This window comes from Octodon degus, unplaced genomic scaffold (assembly GCF_000260255.1).
Source record: "Octodon degus isolate 3935 unplaced genomic scaffold, OctDeg1.0 scaffold00052, whole genome shotgun sequence".
NCBI classification, from domain to species: domain Eukaryota; kingdom Metazoa; phylum Chordata; class Mammalia; order Rodentia; family Octodontidae; genus Octodon; species Octodon degus.
The window spans coordinates 4,493,644-4,519,680 of NW_004524628.1; the positions used below are offsets into that span (position 1 = coordinate 4,493,644).

A 26,037-nucleotide genomic window follows, 5' to 3' on the forward strand; every position below is an offset into this window, starting at 1 on the left:
ATCTGCCTGTTTATAGCCTCCTAAAAGCTGGGATTACAGATGTGCGCCACCACGCCCAGGCCAGTCTCAACTGCTGTCTCAGTGCGCCCCAGAGGCGGGACTAGCATGGCAGGCCTGGGGATCGAACCCCCGGCCCCTGTGCCTGCTTGCAGGTGCTTTAATCCACTGAGCTATTTCTACTAGGTGTCTCTTACTCTGATAAATTTAACATATTAGGATTAACCACCACAATCCATCCCTTGTCACCTCCATCTACACATATCTGAAACCATAACCTCCAAATAAACACAATAGCAAGTCCATAATTCTGCCTAACACAAGTATCCCACATTCAAACAGAAGCGCAATGGTCCTTTCTCCAACATCTCAACAGTTTCAGCATTCTTCAGAAGCCCAAGTCTCTTCTGAGACTCAAGGCAAACTCTTAGCTCCAAATTTCCAGAAAAAAAAAGTCATATAAGCCCAAGATATGAGGCACAGGATAAACACACCCACTCCAAAGGAGAGGCAATAGAGGAAACATGAGAATTGGATGAAAGCAAGATCCAAAACAAGCAAGGCAAACATGAAATCCCTAGCTCTGTGTCCAGTGACAGAAGAGAGCTCCGGATGGCATGAGGGGGTTCATCCTTATGGCCTCGCCAGCTGCAGCCCACAAGGCATCTCTCAGGCTGATCCCACTCATCACCTGCAGCTTTCCTCAGTGGATTCCATGTTCCTCGCATGTCAGACTTCCTGGGTTCTCCATGGAACCGTTGGTTTCATTCCTGCAGCTTTGCACAACTTCCTCTCAAGGTCTCCTTCCCTGTTTCCAGGGCCTTCCTTCAAAATCTAGGTAGAAATCTCCCTCACCCCGTAAGTCTTGCATCCTGCATGCCGGTAAAAGCAGGATCTCATGGACATCTACTGTCAGTGGAAGCAGTAGTCAAGTGCCCTCACATCATGGCTACCGTGGCTTTTGAGTGTCTTGATGACAGCATGGTGAAGTGAACCTTGGCGGCCCATCTACTGAGACCCTTCTTGAGCAGGAGTCCTAGGGACTCTCTTCTCAAATGAAAGGTCGTTTTCTATTTTTGACCTTGTGATGGGTGGGGTCTTGTTGCTTTTTTTTTTTTTTTTTTTTTGAGAATAACAAGTTCAATCATACTTTTCCTAAGAGTGCCAGTTTCTTTTTTCTCTCTTTTTTGAGACAGGGTCTTGCTTTATAATAGTTTGGCCTCTAACTTGCTGTGATCCTCCTGTCTCAGCCTCCTGAGTGCTGGGATTATAGCCATGTGCCACCAGGCCTGTAAGACATACAGGACATCTTTCTTGTACAAAGTACTGTTTCTTTCTTTTCTTTTTTTTTTTTTTTTGCAGAACCAGGGATTGAACTCAGGCCCTTGTGCTTACCAGGCAAGCGCTTATTCTACTGAGCTATCTCCCTGGCCCCAGTACTGTTTTTTAATGGTATAGATCTTTCCTTGGTTCCAACTTTGCACATAGTTCCGAGACAATATTTAATTTCTCAAATTATTCTCATCTTTTGCCTGATTCTCTAAATAAACCTGACAAAAGCAGTCAGTAGTACCCATGATTGTGACCTGTGTGTTAGGTTGTCTTGAAATTTCCTCTGCCAGTCCAATTAGTCTGCTACCATTAATTTCAGTTCTCACCAAGTTTCAGGACACAGGAACAGTGCAGACTAATTATCTGCTGGAGTGTATCTAGTCCAGTCAGCAGTTGAGTCCTTGTTTCCAGTTGAAACCTCCTAAGCCTGGTTTTACTGTATTTTATTAACGTTCTGTTTTTCTGAGCTGACCAGAATCACTCATCAGGCTCTGCTTACTCTATGTCAGCCCGCATGTCCTAACTTTTCCCAACTCTTCCTAAAAAAGTTCTAGAAAATTCTAAATCACATGGTCAGGTTCACTCTCAGCAATGACCCTCTTTGCTGGTTTCCATTTTCTGTATTTTCAGCTTTCCCACTGCTGGACACACTACCCGACACTCATGACTTAAAGGAGGAAAGGTCGAACTCACACTTGAGGGTGGGGTTTAGTCCATAATCAGCGAGCTGTAAGCGAGGCGTGGCAAGGTATGGTAAGCACAGCTGCTTAGTTCACGATGGCTGGGAGGCAAAGACCAGTGCCAGAGAGGAAGAGATGAGTGACTAGATTAAATAGCCAAGGCCACACCTCCACTATTCACCCAGCTCTGCTAAGGCTTTTTTTTTTTTTTTTTTTTGGTATTTTTTAATTGAATGAGACCAAAACAGCATTAACAGTCACATGCCATGCACTGGTTCATCTAATTCATTTAGACCTTCACAGAGATGGTTTGGTTTCATCATGATGTAACTAATCCCAGACAGAACATGTTATGTTTAGCATTTTCTTAGTTACCAGCAAAAGCAGGCATTAAAATAGACTGGAATTAAGGTGACAAAAGCAAGTCGGAGCAAGCAGGACTTTTTTCTTCTTGGTACCAGGGATTGAACTCAGGACCTTGCACTTGCCAGGCAGGCGCTTACGCCACTGAGCTATTTCCCCAACCCCAAGCAGGACTTTCTAAATGACTAATACACTGTAGTGTGCTGAAACTTGCCTGGTATTTATGTAGACAACACGTGCTATTTGGAGTTTTAGGAGTCTCAGGATTGGAAAAGCATTAATACCCTTTTGAGTTAAAAGGAAAAATACTATCTTAAATGTGCTTTTCACACTTGACTAAGTTACTTCTAGTCTGTTCTGCAGTCTGGTTGCCAGACAGCTCATGCTGGCATTTGTGCCCAGCATTCTACCTTTCTGCCGTCTATGACTCTGCCCCTCAGCTTTCCTCAGGCTGCCCGGGGTTTAGCAGTGCCATTAAATTGCTGAAGCTTCTCATTAGTAGTGGGCAAATGGCTGCTTTTAACGCCCTGGCTCCCAGGCCAAGGTTTCCTTCCTACTGTGTGCCCCCAAATTCAGAATAGGCAACACTGGGCCACTCATGCTGTGGAGCTGCCGGAGGCTCCTGCAGGCTGGGCCCCTGAAGTTCCAGCTGCTCTTCCACGCACCCTCTCCATCTGCATCCTGCTCGCATACAATTTCCTCAGATGGCAGCATGGTAAAGGATGGCCCCTCGCAGAACATGCATCCTTTCCTGAGGTTGAGGGTGCGGTTGTGCGGACCTGTGGTAGATCCGCCTCTGGGTTTCCGGTGGTCCCTACCACCAATCTCTCAGAGACTGAGAGTAAGATGGAGATAACCAGTGGTTGCCAGGGGGTTAGTCAAGAGTCTGACATAGAGTAAGTATCTGAGAAATGTTAGCAACTGTGTTTATTTTATTTTATTTTGGTGGAACTGGGGATTGAACTCAGGCCCTTAAAGACCTTACTGTTTAGGATAACGGTAGAGGAGAAGCCAATCCTCACTGAGCCAAACTGGCTCCCAGGTAATTTTCTATCAAGGACCTTCAGTGATTACCACGAGAGCGTCACTAAGCCACAGTGAGTTCTGGTTGTAGTAAATCACACTGCCTCGACCTGTGAACTCCAGAATAGGACAATGATTCAACTGCTCACTATGCTGTGAGAATATCCAGATAAACCCATCTTGTGTGTAAAAAAGCAAAACAAAACAGCTCAAGGCTTTTGAAAAAAAGCATCATTTATTTCAAAGTACAACACAAAGTTGTATTTTTAAGAAATACACATTCAATCTTGTATCTCAAGACTTGGCTATGTGCATTTCAGTTATCTTTAAAATAAATTCAGGTATACAAATGTTACATACCTCAAGTACAAACAGCACAGAAAATGCATATGGTCTCCACTGAATGTTTTTACATTCATCCACTGCTCTTAAGTTGACTTACATTTCTGTAATCTGCTTTAAACCAAGACAGCCTTACTTTAAAAAAATACTCTGTATTTTCAGCACAAAGTCTTCATACATTTTTAAAATTAGATCTTGGCGCATAATATTGTGAAATTATTAAAAACCAAACTTGGTAATTTAGTAAAATTGTCAACATGCCAGGAATCAACTCAAATTACTCCCTCAGCGGCAATGTCAAGTCTGTGTTCAGACAGGTAAAGCGTGAAGACAGGGACATGGGGGAGCAGTCATGGTTCTCACACGTACAGGTCTTAGTAGGGTTTGTGGCCGAGCCCAAACTTTTCTCTAAAAGCACAACAGCAAATCTCATATTGTCATAATTGCAAGAGACGTGAAAGAAGCGAGTGGCGCAAGCCTGTCCGGCTGGGTCTGTTTGGCAGAGATGAGAGGGTGGGGGTGGGAAGTGACAGCAGGAAGGGCCTCAGAAAGTTGTCTCAATCTCGACAAGGGGCCTCCACACTTCTTTTTTTTTTTTTTTTTTGGCCTAATTTCAATTCTCATGAGGGAAGTGCGAGTTGGACCAAGGGTCAGAACTTCTTCTTCCGATGGTGGGGCTCCATATCCGCCAGGGGTTGTACGTCTGTCCCAGTTCGTCAGCTGGACTGGAGGCAGAGGCAGAGTGTGCACCAGGGGAATTTTCCGTGCCCATGAGGCTGATGCCTGACAGCGTGTTTGCTGGAGTGGTGAAGGGCAGGGCACTGTTGAGGTTGCTGGACCAGATTGAGTTGCTGAATGGAGTAGTGGACCACAGGCCACTGGTGTTGCCAAGGATTGACTATGACAAAGCAGACGACACCGATGCTGAATACAAGGGTAAGGGGGGCAGGTGAAGGCACTGCTCAGAATGAGGCCAGGCTCAAAGTTTCTTTCACTTTGTTTAGAACACATTCCATCTACATTGCTATGTCAGAGCTGGGCGAATGGTTCTGGTACTCTAAAGGACCAAACCCAGCTGGGCTGCTGCTGTTCAATCTCCCTGGAGCACAGCCTCTTACTTACAGGTGCCACAGGGCTACTGTGTACCACGGGATGGCACCAGATAAGTGACACATGAGCAGGATGCCCCTCAAAGCCTCAAATAGGACAACCTGACTCTGCTGCTGCTGACCATGGTTTACAGATGGTTGAGGTACTTTCGAAACTGAAATCAAAATACTTGTAAGTGAGAGCCAACTTTGGAATCTATGACTGTAAAATCTATGAGGTTAAAATAAGCCCCCGGCAAATTTTACATGTCTAATTTAGTTTTCTGAGAACAAAGAATCACAGACGGACTTTTCTGTTGTCATTTTGGGAAAGCTAACAGAGTTATTTTCCTGGGTAAGAAGACATTTCTAGAGCACAAATGTTCCAGAAAAATTTAGCTGAGAAGGAAACAAATGCTTACTACAAAGCTCAAGCTAAGAGAAGGCGCTTCTTAGAAGCAAAATGCAGTAGCACCTTGGTGCACAAACGCTTCTGTTCATGAACTATTTGGTTTGCAAACAGAAATGTTTGGCAAAATTTTACTTTTGTTTGCAAACTGCATCGGCTGACAAACATGACCATGGCCATCATTTCTGCACAAACACAAATGTGGCCATTTCCCCTGGAATTATGAAATGAATTAAGTTTGTAAACTGAGGCACCACTGTAAATGCAACCTCCCAGCTTGCTTCTGGGGCCAGTAAAGCCATGCCCAGTTGTCAAGTGCACCACATCTGCGCTCTAGCTCATTGTCGGAGAGGTGACAATGGCCCTGGGCTGTGGTGGCAAAGCAGGAGCAGTCCTACTCCGGTTCACTGCTCCTGAAGCTTTCCAACCTTGGTGGCTCTGGTTGGGAGGATGTGAATACAGCAGTGAGGACCAGGGAAGTCCCAACCAGCCCTTCCTGCATTGTGTTGGCACTGTCCAATGACAGTAATGACTGAGATGGCAAGGGAGGGGCCAGGCCTGAGTACTCACGGTGGCTGTGTGTGTTGGGGAGCTGGAACTGGCTGGCCAGGAGGGGCTTGGATCTATGGCTGGTGAGTCCCAAAGGTATGAAGGGCCACTGCTAAACTCATTCCAGCTCCTCTGTGAGGCCTGATTGCAGGATCGAGATAACCCAAGCTTGCTGAAAACTTCTGAAAATGACATAACCGTCAGGTTCACTTTTTATTTTGCTGTGAGCCCCAGGTGCAAAGGGACTTCCAGTAGCACACTTCCCATAGCACTCACTCAGCCCCCAGCACACACACTGCCTCAGCTCCCACCTTGTGTGCAAGCGTGGGGCACGACGCCCTCAGAACTCAAGGGGAAGGCTCACTCGTCCAATCGCACAATGCAAACACCTCCCACACTGACCTCACTACTCCTGCAAAACTTGCTGACTCTAAATTCTAGCTGGCAAGAAACAGGAGGACCCTGGGTCGTATTGCAGAGCAGAGTCTGTTACAGCTCTGACATAGATAGCAGTGTATATGGGGGGCACAATCTAGCTGGCGCCCACATACTGCAAGTGTACCCTGTTGCACCATGGGCTTGCAGTGTGGCTATGATGGGACACGGCAGGAAAAGGGCCCTCCCCAGGGGCTATTGTATTATGCACCCCACAGACATAGCAGAAAGGCTCCTGAGAACCCCTCCGGGGAGCAAGAGTGGAAGCCTTCTACCAACTCGCCTATCACATAGGACATCACCTGGTTGTTCCTTCTCTTCCCATAGGCAGATTAATTACAGGGCTAGTATTAAACACTTACCACCAGTTAGATTAAAAGAATTTCCAAAGGCGGAGAATGAATTGATGGGAGTGAAGTCAGGGCTGCTTGGATTGCTGATGGGACTCCATGGACCCGAGCTAGAGGTCACAGGAGGAAAAGGCCACACACAATGAGTGAGTTAGTGAGAGGGGCCCAGCTCCACTGGGGTCAGTTCAGACAGTGGCAAGGCCATACCCCTCACAAGCTAAGAGCTAGGTGAGGCAGCGTTTGCAAAGAAAACAAATATGTTTGGTTTATTTTTGATAATGGCAGATTTGTTAAAGAGCTATTTCTAACCTAAGACCCATTTCCTGCTAATGCAAAGTGGGCAACAGGGGCCCTAGTGACAGGTTTTTTTTTTTTTTGTATTTGGTACAGGGTCTCTTTACACAGCTGGGACTCATAGTGATCGTCCTGTTTTTAGCCTCCCCAGTGCTGGTCTCAGTGGCTGCGTCAGCGTGCCCGGGGGTGGGGGTGGGGGGCTGCATGGCATGTGGTACTAGGGATGGAGCCCTGGTCCCTGCGCTTCCCTGAGCAGGTGCTTAGTGCGCTGAGCTATCTGGCTGGTCTCTGACAGGCTTTTTATTTATCTGCAAAAGTCCATCATGTGATTGCTGATGTCACCGTGTAAAAAGTAGACTGTAGTTCAGAAAGTAATATGGCCAGAATTTTCCTTCCTCCCCAGTATGTTTTTGCTTCTGTAAAGAGCAGACTAGGTCTGCTTCCTGCAGAGCATGTTAACGGAGAAGACGACAGGCGGGTCTATCTGACTCCCTTCTGGGGGTTCAGTCAGCAAAGCTTAGCAGCTGTTCCCACCCAGCGGTGCCTGACAGCTGTCTCCCCATAGATGGGAACGGAATGCCTTGAAGCCACCTCTGGACAGAGATGCCAACCCAACTCAAGGAAGTAGTACTGGTTACGAAAGGTCTTCTGTACCTGTCTGAGCCGTCGCTGTCAACAGGAATGTGTGAGATGCCAAGGCTGCTGGAAAAATCTGTTTTGTTTGAAGAAACTTTAGCAAAGCCATTTCCACCTGTAACAACAGAAATGGAATCAGTCAAAGGCAGGGCAGACCCAGGTGTTCCTGAGCACCATGCCCAGGAAACAGGTCTTGGGAGTGAAGGCACTCACCGGGGCTCTTGTCGTACCCAGCTGTGACTGCGGCAAAGGTGGGGTTGCCATTCTTGCCAGGCAGCGAGGCCGCTTTCGTCAACTTGTGTTTGCTGCTATTCAGCTGTTTTGCTTTTGGGTCACTTGAGGGAAGAAGCAGAAGGGAGTGATGGGAGTTGGTAGTGTGGGCCAGGGGCTGTGGGACACCTGTTGTGGGGAGTGGGCCTGCAGGACAGAACCTCACTCTTGAGTCACAGCTGCTGGGACAGCTCATGAAGAATGCTCTGTGCCCAACCTGCTTATTCAGATGAAAACCCACAGGCTTCCTGGGACAGGAAAGAGCAGGGCAAGGATGGCTACACTTGGAACTAACCTGGGGAGGGGGACACTGTGTAGTGACATCATCAGAAGGTGAGCTTCCTGGCAGCACCAGCTCCCCTCCCCCCAGGTGCATCACAAGCTCACTGGGCAATGCCCTCAAAGGTGGCACCTCTAGCCTCAGTGGTCCCTGCCTTTTTTGTCAGTTGAGAGAGGACCCAACTTTAAGCTTGCTCCTAGGATACACAGTGTGGGCACATGGTGCCACCATCCTTGCTTTAACTGTCGAGCAGGCAGGAGGGCAGCATCACTATGTCAGGGGAGCAATGTTGGGTGGTGTCTGGAAGGTCTGGATGCCTACCTGCTGGAGCTGCTGTTGACAATGCTGCTATAGCTGCCTCGGGATGTGAACGGGCATGGTGCAGCAGGGGGTGATGGAGAGGCAGGTGTGGGCGAGGTCTGGCGTTGTTTTAAGAAAATGTCTGCATTGAGGGTTTGCAGAGAAAGTTTATAAAGACTGTCAGTAGCTGGAAATGAAAAACAAAAGCTCTCGTTAATGTACTGTTTTTGGTTTGCAGTTTTCTCAGTTACTGCTGATGTTGAGATGATGCATAAATCAAGCACTTCTACAAAGAAGAAAACAAATTAAAGAAAACAAGGTGAAGGCTTATTTGAAGGTTTTAAAAAGAAAAGTGGAACTCTGTAGCTCAGCTTTCTGAGAGCCTCATGCCTGTGGGGCAATCTTGGTAGCTTCAGGCCCCCTCCTTACTGTCTCTCCACCCTCCAGGGGCAGCAGCAGCTCAGTGCCCGGTAGCCTCTCCCTAGGTTCACATCTGCAAGTGGTGCAGTGCCCAACAAGGACACGTGTCTCCCCTAGAGGCCTGCTGTGTTCTGCCCCGCTCCAGTTTACAAGGATATGGGTGTCTGGTATATCCCTGCACCCATTCAGCAGCCTCTACATAGGCGCTCTAAAAAGATTTTGATGTCACAAAATATTTGCACTTAAGATGAAAATATGTATCTATTTAAATAAGACTTTGCATATCTACTGTGCACCTTTTGGTGGTGTTCCTAACCCTGAGCAGCAGGGGGTTTGGCTGCTGAGGAGTCCCCAACCTTGGTGTGCCAAGAATGCTGTGCCCCCAAACGCCCTGGTGGCCTCCAGTGTCCACCCAGACTGCCCTCCTTGTGCCTCCTGCCCTGGCCTGTGGCGCTGCAGCCTGTGTGGAGTGCTCATGAGCCCCGAGCCTGCGCAGTACCACAAGTTCTTCCCACATCCCACCCTAGCCATGTCTGGACCCACATCAGGGCAGCAGTAAGCACATCTCCTTCCTCCGGAAGCCCACTCTCCTCACTTCCTGCCTTCACAGCTGCCTTTTGCCTTCCCACCTCAAGTGCTGGCTCCAGCAACGTGCCCCTAGCCGCTCCGCTGCCTGCCCATGCCCCAGTGTCCATCCCAAATGGTGCCCCATATGCACCCACTCCCATCCCTCTGCTCTCTCGTACCCTGTGGAAGTGTCCACAGTGAATGTTCCTAGCAGGAACCCAGATAGGGGTGGGAGGTAAAAGTGCAGAATATCTGAAAATTACAAAGCTTCTGGCTCCCGATATTAGGTTTTTTCTCTGTTGCCTTCTGGCTCCCTTCCTTTTGTATTTTTGTCCTCCTAAATCAGAACTATTTGAAGAGAATGTCCTCAGTGTCCTACATGGCACAAGGCCCTGTGCTGAGCGCTGCCCCCTGGGACAGGGAGAGCTTACACAGATTACAGCGCCAGGAGCACTGCTGCACCCAGCTGGAAGCACCCTGGGCGGCAGGGCTAACTTTACTTCCCTGGCCCCTGCTGAATGGGGAACCCCCCAAGGACAAGGTACAAGCTAAGGACCAATGTCCAGCAAGGCCAAGCCACCTGCACACAGGAACCATTCACACACTCGGGAGCACAGCTACCCTCAGGCAAAAGATCAGGACTAACTCGAGCTGACAGCATCAGGGCAGGCAGGAGGCGCCAGGCTTGGACACGGAGCACAACTTTCACTGGCACACAGACCAAGCGCCACAGCACCTGAGTGACCAGCTTCTGCCCTCGCACAGCCCACCCACTGCTCTGGTCCACTGTGCATCTCCACCCGCTTCATCTTCACCTCCAGCCATCCCATCGCCTCTGCCTGGTTTCTCCTCAGTGTGAACAAGCAGGCCTGTTCTCCACGGCAGCAAGCGACCTGCTTGTGGGCCCTTCCTTCTCTTACTCTGTGGTCTTCTGTTTTTAGCCTCAGCACCCACAGGATGAGCACTTCTACTGATCTTCAGCAGACTATGCTCACTGTCTTGACTTACTACAGGCCAAACTGGAGAAGGCCGTGAGCAAAACCACAAAAGCTTCATACAGAGAGGTGCCAATCCCTGGACTGGCGATCCCTCAGGTGAATCCCTGCTGATTCCTCTGGTATAAATACTCCCACAGGGCCAGTTTTCATCTGCTTAGTCCTGGGCCCTTGCTGACAGTTCAAGTTGGCCATGCTGCTGCCCCCCACTCCCGGGAATATGCCTGTGTGCCCCAGGGTGCCACCCCTGGGGTAGGGAGGCTGTGGGTGCAGGGAGCACCACAGTTCCTGAAGTGCCATACTTACAGCTGCCGGGCTTGTGAACTGGCACAGCATCCCACTCTGGAGGAGGAGAGTCCTTCTCACCCTCTGAACTACTGGTATTACCCAGTTCTTGACTATTTGGGAGGAATTTTGCTAGGGCAGGTGGTCTGTTGTCCACTAACTTATTTGTACCTGCACAAATCCAGAAAAGAGCTGTTAGTGGGGGACAATTCCGTTCCTTCAGGCCTATCTTGTGGAGGCTGTTAAACAAAGACAAGAACGTCACCTCTGTCCCTTAATGTGACTAATCACTGGTGGCTACTCACCACTCACAGCAATTACAAATATGGTAAACTGAAAATACCCATGTGACCAAAGTGACAATACCTTTTGTTTTCTGGGAACTTCGTGATTTGGATCCACTTGTCAATGCAGTTGGAAGAGGAATCTTGGTTGGCAGATTTCTCCTTTGTTTACTTTCCAGTGGGGGAGTATATGCTATTTCTAAAGAACTGAAAGACAACCAAAGGTGGAAGATACCGATGTATCCCACTGTCTTGGAACCAAGTGTAGAAGAGATGAGTATTACAGTGATTCTACAACGCTAATGGACCTGGGAGGCATGGCCCATCCACCCTACTAGCCCAGGACCATGGCCCAGCACACACTTGGCCTTTCTATGCTGAGGCTCCAGGAGGCATGCAGGTGGGGTCAGTGCCCCCACCTCAGGTAATGTGTGCTGTAAATGCAGTCTCTGTACCTGGCCCTGGCAGCCCTCCTTTGTGTGGGGATTCTACAAGTCTCAGACATAGCATCTCATGGGGTCTGCTATTCAAAACCTTGGACACATTTCCCTGTGCAAACTGCAAGGATTCAGGCCCAAGTAGGAACCCTGAGCCCTACAAGGCAGCAGGCTGCTTTGCATCAGGTCCAGGCCAGTGTGGCGTGGGGAATCCTAAGCAACCACTGTACATGTTCTTTTTATGGATTCATTGAGGGTACATGCTTTCTAAAAGATTCTGAGGTAAGCTTTCAGTAATAAACAAACACTGTATAAATAGGACAATTAATTGAATTTCCTGTCAGCCAAGCCAAAATAGCTGGATGGGCTATTTTAAGTCTCTACACTGAAGACACTAAACCTGCTGAGAGACAAGCAGCCCAGAGTGGGACACTGTAGGGCTGTGCTGGCAGCAGGCCTGGGAAAGGGACACTGAGCGGTGCAGCACAAGGCAGTGAAGCGTTCTTAGAAAGCCACTTCTGTCACACCTACCAGGATCAGGCCTTGGATTTGGGTCCCCCAGGAGGGGAGGGTGAGCACCCTTTGTGGGATGCTTTAGTGAAGCCAAGACATAGCTATGTGAAGCCAGGGCCCCTGCAGGGAATTATCCCAAGCATCACTGTGATGGCCACTGAGCTAAGGCTGCGCCCACAGCTTGCGTCTTGCTACTGACCATAGAGTCTGCACAGATGGCTGCGTCCTTGGCACTCTCCACCTCTGGGTGCACCTGCTGTCCCCAGCCCTCAGGTATGTGACACCAGCCCACCCTTTAAGGCCTCTCTATACCACTGTAGGGATGGCAATGGTCTCCCTTCCATTGCCATCCCTACAGTGCTGCCACCTGCTAGGTTGAGAGTTGGGAACACTCATTGTACCCATGCATGGCAGATCTCAAAGCTCTGGGGGTCTAAATGTCCTTTATCCACTGGCACCAGGATGTCTTGGCTCCCCTTTCATGCCAGGAAAGTGTGGTCTCTGAGTAGATGAACATGTTCTCAAAGACGCTATTTACAAACACCTGGTAAGGTGGTAGGGTCAAAAGTCTTTGTGTCTTTTTTCCTTACATTTGATAAATTTTCCATAATAGGTATTATATATGGAATTAATAAAATAACTAACCAAAACCCCGAAGGGTCTCTGTTGGCCCAAATCAACAGAATTTTAGGTAGGATGACAAACTGAAGAAAAAAAACCGCCACTCTTTATGGATGAGACTGTTCATGCTGCAGTATTATAAAATCATCTGTCCCTCTTCCACTTCTGACAGAGTATTTAAAAACTGCTTTCTAAAAAAACCCCCAAAGGCTCCCATGACACAGACACCTAGCCTCAGGGGGAGGTGGTAGAGTGGGGGTTATTTTTAGGCAAGTTGGCAGAGGAGTGGGGGTGCCTATTTATACAAAGCTCAGCTCTGTGCCACTATAAAGTCAATTGGATTTTTAGAAAAAAGGCGCCAGACTATTTTATTTTTGCAGGTTCATATGTTCCTAAATTAAACCAGATGATCTCTAGCAAAAACCTTTTTGAAGACTTCAAAATAAAATAGATCAAAGCCAACTTACTTTAAGTGATTCTTTCTAAAAGGGAGAGAGAAGGTGGCCTGGCCAGGCTTTATCTGGTCAGGTCCCTGTGTGGGAGAGGACAGAGCTGCGGGCCGAGGCAGTGTGTGGAGAGTGGTGTCCGTGGCCCTCAGCCTTGTGCTAAGCGTGCTACACTCCTTTGCTCACTGGAGATTATTACAGTTACTTAAACATGTAGAGCCCTGATGAACAAACGGAAACAGACGATCACTGGATGGGTAGTGTTCTGAGCCGGGCCCCTGCTGAGATGGGATTTCTCTCTGCTGGCATGTGCGACCCAGAACAGTCTTTTGGAGGCCACAAGTGTGTCTGTGCGGTGTCTGCACTGGAGCAACAGGAGTCCACACTTCTGCCCTGCAGCCTACGGCTCCCACTCCTCATGGCTCGCGGTTCTGGTGCTGTGCTCCTACTTCCTCGAGCAGCTAACTGTTCTGACGTCCACGTTTGGGAGTGTGGGAGAGGATGGAGGATGAGCCATCCTCCTGGCTTGATCCCGCTCCCAAAATTCTCAAAATTCCACTCTATTAAGGAGGCCATGTTATAATTTTTAAAAAGTGTGTATCTATGTCCTTCAGGGAAGCAGTCACAGCCCGCAGGTCTCTCCTCCCTCTCACTGAAGCGAGGGTCGGCCGTGACTCTGCCTAACAGCAGCAGCACCTGGCCGAGCTCAGGACACACAGGGAATGGTTCTACTCAGAGGCAGTCGTCATCCATTATTTACAAGAATCAGTCTCTGTCTGTGTATTTGATTCACGAAATAATGAATTCTGAGTCTCAAGATATACATATATGTATTTTAAATATGGAATGCTTCCAAATTCGTGTGTCATACTTGCGCAGGGCCGATGTTATCTTCTCTGCAAATTTTAGTATATGAGCTACCAAAGCGAGCACTGGTCCTCAATATTTTTTGGAAAAACAGAAAATGATCAGTGAATTTAAAAGGCTTAAAGAGAACGAAAGACTGGGGCTGCACACAGATTTTTCCAGTGATTAAAAAAAGAGGGCTTAGAAAGGTAACTGAGAACACATGGCTTGCATTATTTTCTGATAATCATTTCTCTCTTGACTATGCACTAATAGAACCCAGGGACCTGCTGGAACCACCATGCATGGGTTAGGAATGCAGAACTGACTGCTCTTACTTCTGCTTTACCCAAGAACAGGAAATCCTTCAAAGGCAGTGGACTCAAGCAAAGTTTTTCAGACTCCTCAAATTCAAGTCTGCTATTCTGATAAAGTCAGAATGTAGCAAAAGCAGTGGAAGAAAGATACAGGTTAGGATAAACATGTCCTATCTGCTTAGTCTCAGGCACCAAACTGAGGCATCAGGGCTAGCCAACGGCAGGGTGGTAACAGTTATCTACGAGACAGTATTTATGATGTAATTCTTAGGAACAATGGCTTTTAAATTTATGATCTTAAGAACTGTGTAATAATTTATACTTACAAGATTTTTCCCATGTAAAAACTAGGGTTTTTCATAATCTGGATGCATTTGACTCATTTATTGTAAGATACTGATCTACTAGATCACCTAACCTTGAAAAAAGGACTGGGAGAACAGTCCTGAGCCAGCGGAGCAGTGCTAACCCTGCCCCGAGATGCCAGAACATGAGCACCGCCTGTGCCTCTGGCTGGCTTCCTCAGGCTGGCTGCCAGGATGCCAACCTTTTCTTCAGAAGGGCTTGTCTCCTCTCTCTCTGCCCCTTGCATGGTCCATCTGACATTCCTTCTAATTTGGCCACACAGTTTTCAACAAAATGTGGGACTGGTTCTTTAACACTTCCCATAAAAGAATAAATTGTCAACAGACATACTTTATTAGTAATCAGTGCCTCATGTCATTTCATAAGCTCATGGCTCAGGTGACATCTTACTGTGGTAATCCCTAACAAATCCAGGTCATGTTTTTGCAAAGTCAAGTTATATTCCCAGAGTCACAGTCAGAATTTCCACAGAACAGCCTTTCCACAAACTAAGCCCAGATTAACAACGGCAAAAAGCTACAACTTCCTTCTTGATTTACACCCAATGCTTTGACTTCCTGCATCTCTTCCTGCTGTCTCTGTCCAAAAGTAGGCAGTGTGGCCGGACATTTTTATGACAAACTATGAAGTGCATTATCAATGATGTCAACAATAAACTTGTCTATTGGGAATGCAGACACTGACTCGAGGCCCAGTGAGAACAAGAATGACGTAAGTTCAACACATGTGGATACCTGCAGCAAGGCCTCCCCGAGGGTCTGCCTAAGCCCATGCCATGGGCAGAAATTAGTTCTTGGAGGAACTGTCTGACAGGGACACCTGCCTGAGAGTTTCTAGGGAAGAACAAACTCTTCTGAATTTTATGGCACATGACTCTAAGGTGTGCTTCTACAGGTGCAGAGCTCTGTGACAAAAGTTAAGCTCATCCTGTGGGGCCACCAATATCACCTTCGCATATAAGTGGCTCTTTGCTGGGGAATGAATCAAAAAATCTAAATTTTCACAACAGACTGTTAACCTCGTCCTCTACATGTCTGGCTTCCCCTCATCGGCAGCAGTGGATGTTAGACATGAGAAAAAACCCAAGAGAAACCTGAAGCAGGACCCAGCCTGTGCTGCCAGAACCACCCCCAAGCCAACCGAAGTAACACCTGACTTTCACCAGCAACTTCCTTCGTGTACCTTTTTTCTCCACACTTATTTTCCTTACCTGGGTTTCACATCTGTTGGGATTTCTTTCTTAACATGTAGAAGCTTTTTGCTCTTTTGCTTCACTTGAGACATTTCACTTTCATGTTTTTCAGGAATGGCTTGTTTTCCCTTTTGCTTTTCTGTGTCCTGTAGAAAAACAAAAACAAAAACAAAAACAAAAACAAAAACAAAAACTTCATTGCTTGAAAAGAAATAATAGAAATGAATGAAGGTGAGTCTCATTTGAAGACGAGGACCCCAAATCTACAACATAAAAATCTATGTGTCTTTTTTTTGTGCAGACTTTTGAACCTTTTCAAAAAAAAAAAAAAAAAAAAGCTGGACTTTTCTCCTTTTCTTTTTTTTTTTGGTATTTAGTACAGGGTGTACAGGATTGAACTTGGGACCTTGTGCTTGCCAGGCAGGCACTTATGCCACTGAGCTATCTCCTTCACCCTAAATCTACATGTCGTCTGTATACATGGACAGACTCCTACATGCACACTGACCTATACTGCGGTTCTGGCAAGTATTCTAACATTTTAGGTATATTAGACTTGTGTTGTGGAGAGTCTAAATGATAAAGACGGTCACTTTAATTTATATTCTGTCCTGACAAAGGATGGTGGCAGTAGTAGCAGTGGTTGGTACCTTCTTATTCCTAAGTATTAGGGAGTAAAACCTTGTCTTGATTGGTAAGAAAAATCCAGCAAAGACTACATTGTGAGGTAAAACGCTTCTGCACTAAGCTACCCTTGAGCAACACTCCAGGAAAGAAGGCAGAGCAGGCAGATCCCAGTGTATTCAGACCTGCTCCTCCCTGAGCCTGGTAACAGTTGTGGCTGGTTCAATACCAAAGGCATTTGTCAAGGCAATGGGGTTACCAGGAGGGCCCAGACCCCTCCCTGAAGGCCTGTGAAGGAGGGCACTTATGCTAGAGGGCAGGGCAGGCCTTTGGTGTAGCAATGCTCCCTCGTCAGAGAGGCTGTCATGCCTCTCAGTTGTGGGACGTGGGAGGTGCATGCCTAAGAGCTCTGTGAGGACAAGGACATGGCCTTTTCCCCAGTGCTGCTACCCAACCACCTGGCATGAGGCCTGGGCTCATAGGTGACTGACACACATTACTGACACATGAACAGGTGTATCTGGACTAGAGAAGACAAGAGAAAAGTGACCCAGCAAGGGTAACCCAGCTAGGAAGAAAATATACCACTTGCAACCTAAGAACAGTCACAGAGAGCTCCCAAGCTCCAGTGAGAGCTGCTGGTAGGGGAAAGGCTTGGGGGAGGAGAGCAAGTGCAGAGGCCTCTGGGAGGGCGCGCACGACTCTGAGCTCATCTGCGCAGAACCAGGCTGCATGACAGAGATGGGGTGGGGCAGAACGATGCTGCAGGGTACAGAGAATGCTGACAGGCCTGTCAGTCAGAGCCAGTACGCTGAGGGTGACCAGGACAGAAGCTGGAAAGGCAGGTTGGAGAAAATGGCTGTGTCAAGAGCTCCCCAAATGTCACCCACCCAGCAGAGATGGAGGACACCCTGCAAGATTAGCACTGGTAGCTGTGCTGCTCCCGAGCAATTTGTTAAAGTGAAGACAAAAGCATGACTCCAGTACCAGGCAGGCATTCTACAAGAGGAAACAAAACACCATGCCACCTGAGAGGACATGCAGAGGACAGTGCTGACATAAAGGGGTTACACACACATTTTAAGAATTCATCCATCCAGCTGACACTGTTGTGTGTTTAATAAATGTTCCTTAGATCTCTAGATTGAAACTAAAAAGATTCTGGTCTGCAACATTACAGCATACACTATGATCATTTTAAATTTGGAATCTATTTATCCAAAAATAAGGCCAAAGTAGAACTCTGTCCTTGTTCTTTTTTTAAGTTAGTTTGTTTATTTATTTATTTATTTATTTATTTTTGTGTGTGGCCAGCTCAGCCCACCAGGGGGTGGGGCTGGCTGGCACGTGGTGCTGGGGGATTGAACCGTGGTCCCTGTGCTTTGCTAAGCTTGTTCTAAGTAGGTGCTTTAGACCACTGAGCCATCTCACCAGCCCCTGTCCTTGTTCTTTTGCACAACACTTGCAACTCATACTTTTGGACACGCTGACAAATGGGACTTTACCCTGCAGGTCCTGACGGCCACCCTGGGCCAGCACTCTGTGCCATTATTCTTGAGCTGGTGGTACCCTGAGCTGGGGACTTCCAGGGATGAGGCAGCCAGTGTCCTTGATGCCCTGGTTGGCCACCAGTTCAGGGTGAGCTTCTCCGGGTCACACTCTCTCTAGGCCAGTCACTGTTCCACTGGATGAACAGTTAGCAGATACCAAAGCCCTGCTTTTAGCAGTCACAAGAGGACACAATGAAAACTGCACTGCAAATCAGATGGATTTCCTGCAGCCACTACCGCAGGTGTTCCCTGCCTCTCAGGTTCATCTGCTTTTATTTACAAGCTTCCAAATGCTCTTCCCTGGGAGAAATAATCTCTGGTCCCCAGAGTCAGATGTGACCCTGTAGGTAGACCTGTGTACAAGAAGCGATCCTTAAGCATGCTGATGTTTCACGTGACCCCCCAGTGCTGTCCTAAACCCAGGATCTATGAGGCAAGACAGCGCTTGGCCTGTGGCGGCTGATCTCTCCACATCCCTCCACAATCCCACGAACCTCCTTGAGGAGAGGCTCTGTGTCGGGGTTCGAGGTTTCTGTGGTGGTAGAGGAGCTGTCATCGTCAGCCAAAGAGTCTTTCATCTCATCTTCCTGGGGCTTCCCTTTTCCCTTCTTCTCCTTTTCCTCCTGCTTCTTCGGCAGTTTAACCTTGCGTTGAAGAGGTTTTCCTTTCCCTGGGGATGAAAAGCAAAGGAGAATGATTTGTAAATAGCTCAGAAAACAAAGCTATTATTATTATTATTTTTAAAGAAGCAGGAAGGGTTGGTGAGATAGCTCAGTGAATTAAGTGCCTGCTTAGACAAGTGCAGGGACTGGGTTCCATCCCCAGCACCACATACCACGCTGGCCCTACCCCTGGGTGTGCTAATCCATCAACTGAATCTGGGTGTCATGGTGTAAGCCTGTAATCCCAGCACTGGGGAGGCTGAAAACAGAGGATTAATACGAATCCGAGCTGCATAGTGAGAACCTTTTTTTTTTTTTTAAAAGTTGGACTTTTCTCCTTTTTTTTGGTATTTAGTATAGGGTCTACAGGGTCTCACTGTGTAGATCGGACTCAGTGATCCTCCTATTTACAGACTCCCAAGTGCAGTCTCCATCTTGCAGCCTGGGGGCGGGGCCGGACTTTTCTCCTTAACAAAGGTTTCTTTTGCTACTTTCTCTTAAAGCTTTCCAAAGCAGGCTTGATTTTCTGATTAAATTACTGAGGTATGGTTTTATGTACAACAGAATGCACCTGGCATAGGTGTGCACTTGGGTAGATTTGGACAAATGCAGGAGATCTGGAACATCTAAAAATATTTCCTCACTGATGGGGCTTTGCAGAGTCACAAAGTGAAAACCAGAGAGCCTCTGAAACAGGCTGAGAAAGAAGCTCAGTGGTAATATTGAGATGAACTGCTCGTGTGCTGTCAACTGGGGCAGCCCAGCCATGGCGGCTGATTCCAACCTTGGCTTTACAGAGCAGCTGTGTGACCCTGGGTTGCTCCTGTGTGTAGTGGGAAGACAAAACCTTACAGGGATGTAGTGAGGGGATTATAAGGGACTACAGAATGGCAGCTGGCACCAGAATACCAAGATGGAGCTGGGAAAATAGTAATAGTTTAACAGATACAGATGTACTAAGACAGATAAGAACCAAGCCACGACACAGTTCCAGGCAGTGTTCTGTGTACTATGAAGACGATGAACAAGGCTGATGTCCTATAGGGACAGAGTGGCAGGTGCGAGCTGCTGAACTACAAAGCCACACTGAACCCACTTGCAGCTGACACCATTGTGAGATACATTCTTCTGAAAATGGTGACTTATACAACTTTGTCTCCACAAATGCCTCTGTGAATAGGTTCTAGGGACTTACACCTTGGCATTAGAGAAGGGGCTGGCAACCTGTGGCCCAATGGCCAAATCCAGCCTATAGCCTGTTTTATATGGGTAGTGAGCTGAGAATGACTTACATTTTCGGTGGTTGAAGATAGGATACAGAGAACAGAGGCAGAGAACAAAGCCTCAAGCACTATTACCTATTCCCTTATGAAAAAAGTTTGTTGAGCCTGATCTAGAAAACCTGTAACTGAGATATTAACCTAAAAAGTTAAGAGGCTTTTGCAACACTGAGTTACACACTGGCTTACTGTCATGTCCTGGGCACCCTCAGAGGACCAGGGCAGAAGGGGAGGGGGCACGTCCTGCTTGGCCAGGAGCATTCGGATAGCTCAGGAGCCCACATGCAGAGGACCTTTAGCTTTCCCATGTGGCCAAGGTTAGTGCCCCAGTACATTTCTCACCTGTGATTATCCAATTTTATCAAGCTTGGGCTTCCTAGGTAAGAGACAGACACGTATAAATGATATATATTTTCGATAACCTGAAACTTTCATAATAGGAAGGGCTAGAAATAAACCAAAGTCAATTTTTAAAGTCATAGGGAAAAGGGTGTGCTTTCCCAGAAAAACAGACTGGAGGACCAGTTAGAGTAACACTGGAGCCACATCTACCTGCAGGAAGTCATTGTCTCCCCAAGACTGCTCAGGAGTGGGCTCTGTCTTCCCTTGATATTTGGTAGGGTGAGGGAACACTGATTCTCAATGCAAGCTTGCTCCCCACAGTCTTTTCCTTGGAGCTGATTTCTGGTAGAAAGATCAGGTTTTAAGGAGAGGAGAGATCCTAAAGCCTTTTGTAAGATTCTCAAACTGTTTTTCCAGACAAGCTGAATCAGCATCACCTGGCAACTTGTTAGAAATGCAAATTATACCTTATTCCAGGACCAAGGAACCAGAAAACTTCAGAGGGCACATGCCCTTGAGTGACTGGGGGACAGCAACTATTCAGAGCCTGTAAATGCCATCCAGCTCATTAGAGCACCAACACACAACACGCTGGTATGCAGTGCCACAATTCATTTCTTAGGGCTGTGGCATACATGCGTCCTCTGGGTGTGTCTGTCCTTCAGAGTAGCAAATGGGGGATTCTAGGTCATTTGGAAGAAGTTCTCTAAACAGCGCAATTTCACTAAGCAATCAATCAGCAGGGTGGGCCTCCTCTGAGCTCTCCCCACAGCTCCTTCTCTGGCTCAGGGCTTATTATTTGCTGTCTGGCCTGCTGCGCCAGTGCAGTCTTTCAGTTCCTCTCCACCTTCCTTCCTCACTGGCAGCAACAACTTCCTTTAGAGACATCTTAAACCTGATGAACTTAATTCTGTCCTTCCTCTGTAGGATGAAATTCACATTCTCCTAATCTGGACTCCTCCATCTGTTCAGGCCTGCTGCTGTCTTGTGCCTGGAGAGCCCTACCCTTGACTATGACAGACACTCCATTTTCTGAGCCCAAACTACCCTTCATGCTGCCATGTTGCTGCCAGTGCTCAGAAAATGGGGAGGGATTCTGAGGGATCCCTTTTCTCTGTCATTCCTAGCCAACCCTTATCACTGGTGAAGATTTACATTTTTTTAAAACTAAAAAATTACAAATAAATTATATTACAGACAGAATCATGGAGATTAAGGTGCTCTATTTCATGTTGTTTTTGGTGGTACTGGAACGGAACCTAGGGCCTTGCACTCATGTTCATGTCCAGACCTTTATAAACAAATGTTTTTAGGACAAAATCATGTTAGGTTGCCCCAGATGGTCTTAACCTTGTAATACTACTGTGTCAGACTCCAGAGTAGCTGGGACTAGAGGCGTCTGTGCCTGGCCAAGATGATGTTTCGATGTGTTCACATTGTAGTCTTTGCCTAACAGGTGTGAAGTAACACAGAAGCAGAGACCAGCTAGTGGGGACCAGAGGTTGGGAAGTGGAGGAGGAGGAGGAGGAGATTACATCGGGTGGACAGGAAGAACAGGTCTGGGATCTACTGCACAGTAACATGACTATGGTTAACAGAATTATACATTTCAAAGTTGCAAAAAGATTTTAAATGGTTTTTCCACAGAAAATATTAAGTATATGGGGTGATACACATGTTAATCAGCTTGATTTAATCATTCCATAATGCAAACATTTATCAAAACATCACACTGTCAGCTAAAGAGGACTGACCAGGAGAGTGACCTTCAAGGATGGATCACCTTGGTGCATGGGGAGGAGACTGCCTGTCTCCAGCCTTCAGGTAACCATGACTTAACTGTGTGTAATCACTATGGCAACTAACCTGCCCAAGTACATATGGCAGGAGCAGAGAGGAAAGCAGCTCAGAGACACTCAGAACGCATTTCCTCCGAAGTGACCAAGGAAGGACTATGCTGATGTGATCCTGGTGACACAGAAGGGCTTGTGGTAGAGCAGGCAGGTTGACCAGGCTCACAGCACCAGCTGATGAACAGTCCTGAGGCTGGTCACCTTCTGCTTACTCCTATCGCCTTCAAGGAGACTCGTGGATGGGCATATTGGCTTGCTACTGTGGCCACCAAACACTGGACAATGAGTTCTTTCAAGATCCCCCTCTGGGTTTCTAGCACCCACACCTCCCCACCACTGACTGTGTCTGTCACAGCTGAAGCATCTCAAGAGCAGAGACTGGGCCTTTCTGATTGCTCTGTCCTCAGCAGCCCTCAGCAGCACCTGCTATGCTGCAAAAAAGTTGTATGAAATGTACCACGAGTGCGACCGGCACTGAGACCTATAAGCTCAGTCCAAATGCTTACCCCAGCTCAATCCCTCCTAATAATGTACCCATCAAAAAGTAGACCATAATACTGTTTAACAGAGGGCTTTTCTAGAATTAGTGCTCAGAATCAGTGAATGGTTTTTGTGAAATCTACGAATCTCTGACTTTGTACTACAATTCTCTACTAAATAGTTTTAAATTCTCCTTTGCCCCTAGATTTAAGGGAGCCTGAGGTCTCCTCTAACTCAAGCATAAATCCAATTAAAAAATTGAAGACTTCACTTTTGGGAAGATGGCATAGCTATATTTTCTTCTGTTCTTCCTGCTAAGCAACTGAAAACCCTAGACAGTCAGTGCAGGAAAAAAATAAACATGAAATGGCTCTAATAGGAGAGATTCTGACTAAGTGGAGAGTGACATATGGTCTTTGGTTTTCCTTTGGTCCCACTTACCTATCCACAAATACCAATGGCACAGACAAGCCCTCACATAAAGCTAGCCTTTCCAGCCAAAAGGGTGGGGAAGGGGGAAAGCAGCAAGACCAACTGCTCTACTCTGGCCAACTGGAGGGCATCTCTATTCATGCTGGCCAGGGGAGATGTGACCTCACCCTTGCAAGGCTGAAACCAGGCACCCAATCTGTCCACTATGGTGGGGTCAAAGAGGCTAAGGGAGGAGCTGGGGTTTCATTCCACCCTGTACCCCTCTAGCACTCAGGAACCAACCTTCTCCTCCTCCCTGCCGGTGGTGTCAGAGTCAGCACCTTTATCACTACACAGCAGTCTGTGTGGCCAACATGGGTGGGCAGTGCCCACTCTAGGTCCATGCAGCTGGAGTGAGGAGGGTGTCAACATGATGAGCTAGAGCCAGAACTTCTAACTCTACTTGGCAGAAACCAGACAGCGCTATCCCAATAAGACCCAAAGTCCCAGAAATTAATATTCAAGGGTCCAGATTTCAATCTAGAGGTACCTGCAAACTAAGATCTAGGAAGACTGCAAATTAAATGAATAAACAAAACAATAAACAGACACCAATGTTGAGATAACATATATGTTAGAATTATCTGACAAAATGAAAGCAGCCTAAAATGCTCTAATAAGCAATTATGAACATACTTGAAATAAATGAAAACAAAACCAAAACAAACCCAGTAAGCCTCAGCAAAGAAATTTAAGATATAAAGAAGAAAATAACAAAATTGAAAAATAATTGAAAAAAAGGTCAGTACATAAGCTTAGTAGCAGAATGGAGGATACAGGAAATGATCAGGAAATTTGAATGCAGAAAAACAGGACTCAGAGAAAACTGAGTAAAAAAATAAAGCCTCAAGGACTTGTGTGATTCTAACAAGATCTAACATTCTTGGTATCAGAATTTCAGAAGGAGAGGAAAAAGAGGGTCAAGCTGAAAAAAAAAAAAAATACTCAAATGATGACTGAAACAAATTTTGACAGATATAAACTTACAGATTAAAGAAAGTTAGAAAGAGAAAACCTCAAATAAGATAAACAAAGGAATCTATATGACTTAAAATCACATTTATGAAAAAAAAGCAAACCAAACAGCAAAAAAGGAAAAAGAAACCTTGAAAGTAGCTAGCGAGAAGTAAGATCATATCTATAGAGTTGGTAAGATAGCTCAGTGGTTCAAAGTGCCTGCTTAGACAAGCTTAGGCAAAAGTGCAGGGACTACGGTTTGATTCCCGGCACCACAAGCTACACTAGCCACACCCCCGGGGGGGCTGAGCCAGAAAAAAAAAAAAAAGATTGTATCTATAGGGGCAAAAAAATGAGAATGACAAGACCTGTCACTGTCATCAGAGATCATGGAGGCAGAAGGAAGCATTTTGCAAATTAAAAAAAATAAATAAATAAAGAAGGGCTGAGGAGACAGCTCAGCAGGCTAAGTCTGCCTGGTGAGTGCAAGGACCTGGGTTTGATCACCCTGTGGGCCCCGGAACCTTGGGCGCCCTGTGCTGGCCACTCAAACAGGGCATGGTAGCACATGCCTGTAATTCCAGGGCTGAGGAGGCTGAGACAGGAGGATCACTACAAGCCTGAGCTGCGTGGTGAGAGCCTGTATCAAACTGAAAAAACAAAACAAAACAACCCATAAAAGACACAACTCCCCCAAAACCCACCTGCACCCCAGAATTCTATACCCAAGTGAAAATATCCTGACACACTCAGAGGAAGAAAAATTTAAGGGAATTTGACTAATTGACTTACTTAAAAAAAAAAAAAAAGAATCAAATTCTCAAAACAGGAAATGACAAAAGAAGGAACACTGGAGTTCTAGAAAAAAAGAACAGAGTATGTAAAAATATAGGGATATACAAAGGGCTTTCTTTCAAGCTTAATTTTTCTTAAGTTATGTGCAATGCCTGAAGTAAAAATTCTAACATCATCTGATTTGGATCTAAATGTATGCAGTGGAATTTTTTTTTTTTTTTTTTAAATGTATTCAGTACAGGGTCTACAGAGTCTCACTACAGATTGGACTCCTAGTGATCCTTCATGTTTTTTAGCCTCCCAAGCGCTGGAATTACAGGTGTACACCACCATACCCAGTCTCAGTCACTGTCTCAGAATGCCCTGGGGGTGGTGTCAGCATGGCACACTGGAGATCAAACCCCTGGCCCCTGCATCTGCCGAACAGGTGCTTTAATCCTCTGAGCTAACTGGTTGGCCCTTGCAGTGGAAATTTTAAAGAAAACTGTTACAAGAGTGTAAGGCAAAGGAACATAAAAGGAGGTGAAGTTTCTATATGTCACTTAAACTTGTAAGACAAGCCCTAAGAACTGTATATATAATGTGATAACTAGAACAACCACTAAAAAAGTTATACAAAGATACAGGAACATATAGTTATAGCAACAATTTAATTAGAAGAAAATGGTTTGTAATATCCATAAGAAACTCACTTCTGAGATAATGATATAGGCAGGCTGGAAGTAAAAGGATGAAAAATACATTGTGGATACATGAGTAAAAAGGAAAGCAGGGATGACTATATTATTATTAAAGCAAACCTTTGAGTGATGAAAAGCTGAAGCTACAGCAACTTTAAATGTATGCACATTAAACAGAGCCACAAACTGCAGAGAAACACATCTGAAAGAGAATCTATTTTAGAGTTGGAGACAAATGTCAACAACCTTTTCTCAACTATAGAACAAATAAATAGAAAACCAGAAAGGTTACTGAAGAGCTCAACAATGAAAACCAAAAATTAAAAACCAGGGGCTGGGGAAGATAGCTCAGTAGAATAAGCGCTTGCCTGGCAACCAACCAAGAGAATCTAATGGATGTTTACAAACTATTCTAAAAAAAAAAAGGTAGGATACACATTCTTTTTAGGTGCCCACTGTCATTATGGCAAGAAAGGCCAAATTCTGGGGCATAAAACAAACCCTCTTCATTTAAAAGAACTGGAATCAATCAGTTATGCTTTCCAACTATAAGGGATTAAGTAAAAAAGCAGTAACAGAAAGGTAAGCACTTAAGAGTGAAATGGGCTTCTAAATAAAATGTGGGTCACAGAAAGTCTCAGGCAAATCTATGAAACTGAAAAATGAAAGTTCTGTAGATCAAAATATGTGGGATACAGGTACAGGA

General features: G+C 46.3%; 1 protein-coding gene and 1 pseudogene across 3 annotated transcripts in view; both read right to left on the reverse strand.

Moving 5' to 3' along the window:
* Positions 1-3,604: 3,604 nt before the first annotated feature.
* Positions 3,605-26,037, reverse strand: part of Tmem131 (transmembrane protein 131) — a 187,070-nt gene continuing 164,637 nt past the window's right edge. Inside the window, exons 32-41 of one of the 3 annotated variants that reach the window (XM_004633173.2) lie at positions 18,306-18,481; positions 15,656-15,783; positions 10,982-11,106; positions 10,637-10,786; positions 8,370-8,535; positions 7,712-7,833; positions 7,517-7,613; positions 6,581-6,678; positions 5,805-5,965; positions 3,605-4,635 (exon numbers count right to left, since the gene is read on the reverse strand). In XM_004633173.2, coding sequence (XP_004633230.1) covers positions 4,351-4,635; positions 5,805-5,965; positions 6,581-6,678; positions 7,517-7,613; positions 7,712-7,833; positions 8,370-8,535; positions 10,637-10,786; positions 10,982-11,106; positions 15,656-15,783; positions 18,306-18,481 — 1,508 coding nt within the window. In that variant the 3' untranslated portion in view covers positions 3,605-4,350. The remainder of the gene's footprint in view (positions 4,636-5,804; positions 5,966-6,580; positions 6,679-7,516; positions 7,614-7,711; positions 7,834-8,369; positions 8,536-10,636; positions 10,787-10,981; positions 11,107-15,655; positions 15,784-18,305; positions 18,482-26,037) is intronic. The other 2 variants (XM_023717378.1, XM_023717377.1) reach the window with 2 other exon arrangements.
* On the reverse strand, positions 13,752-13,849 carry LOC111817257 (annotated as a pseudogene).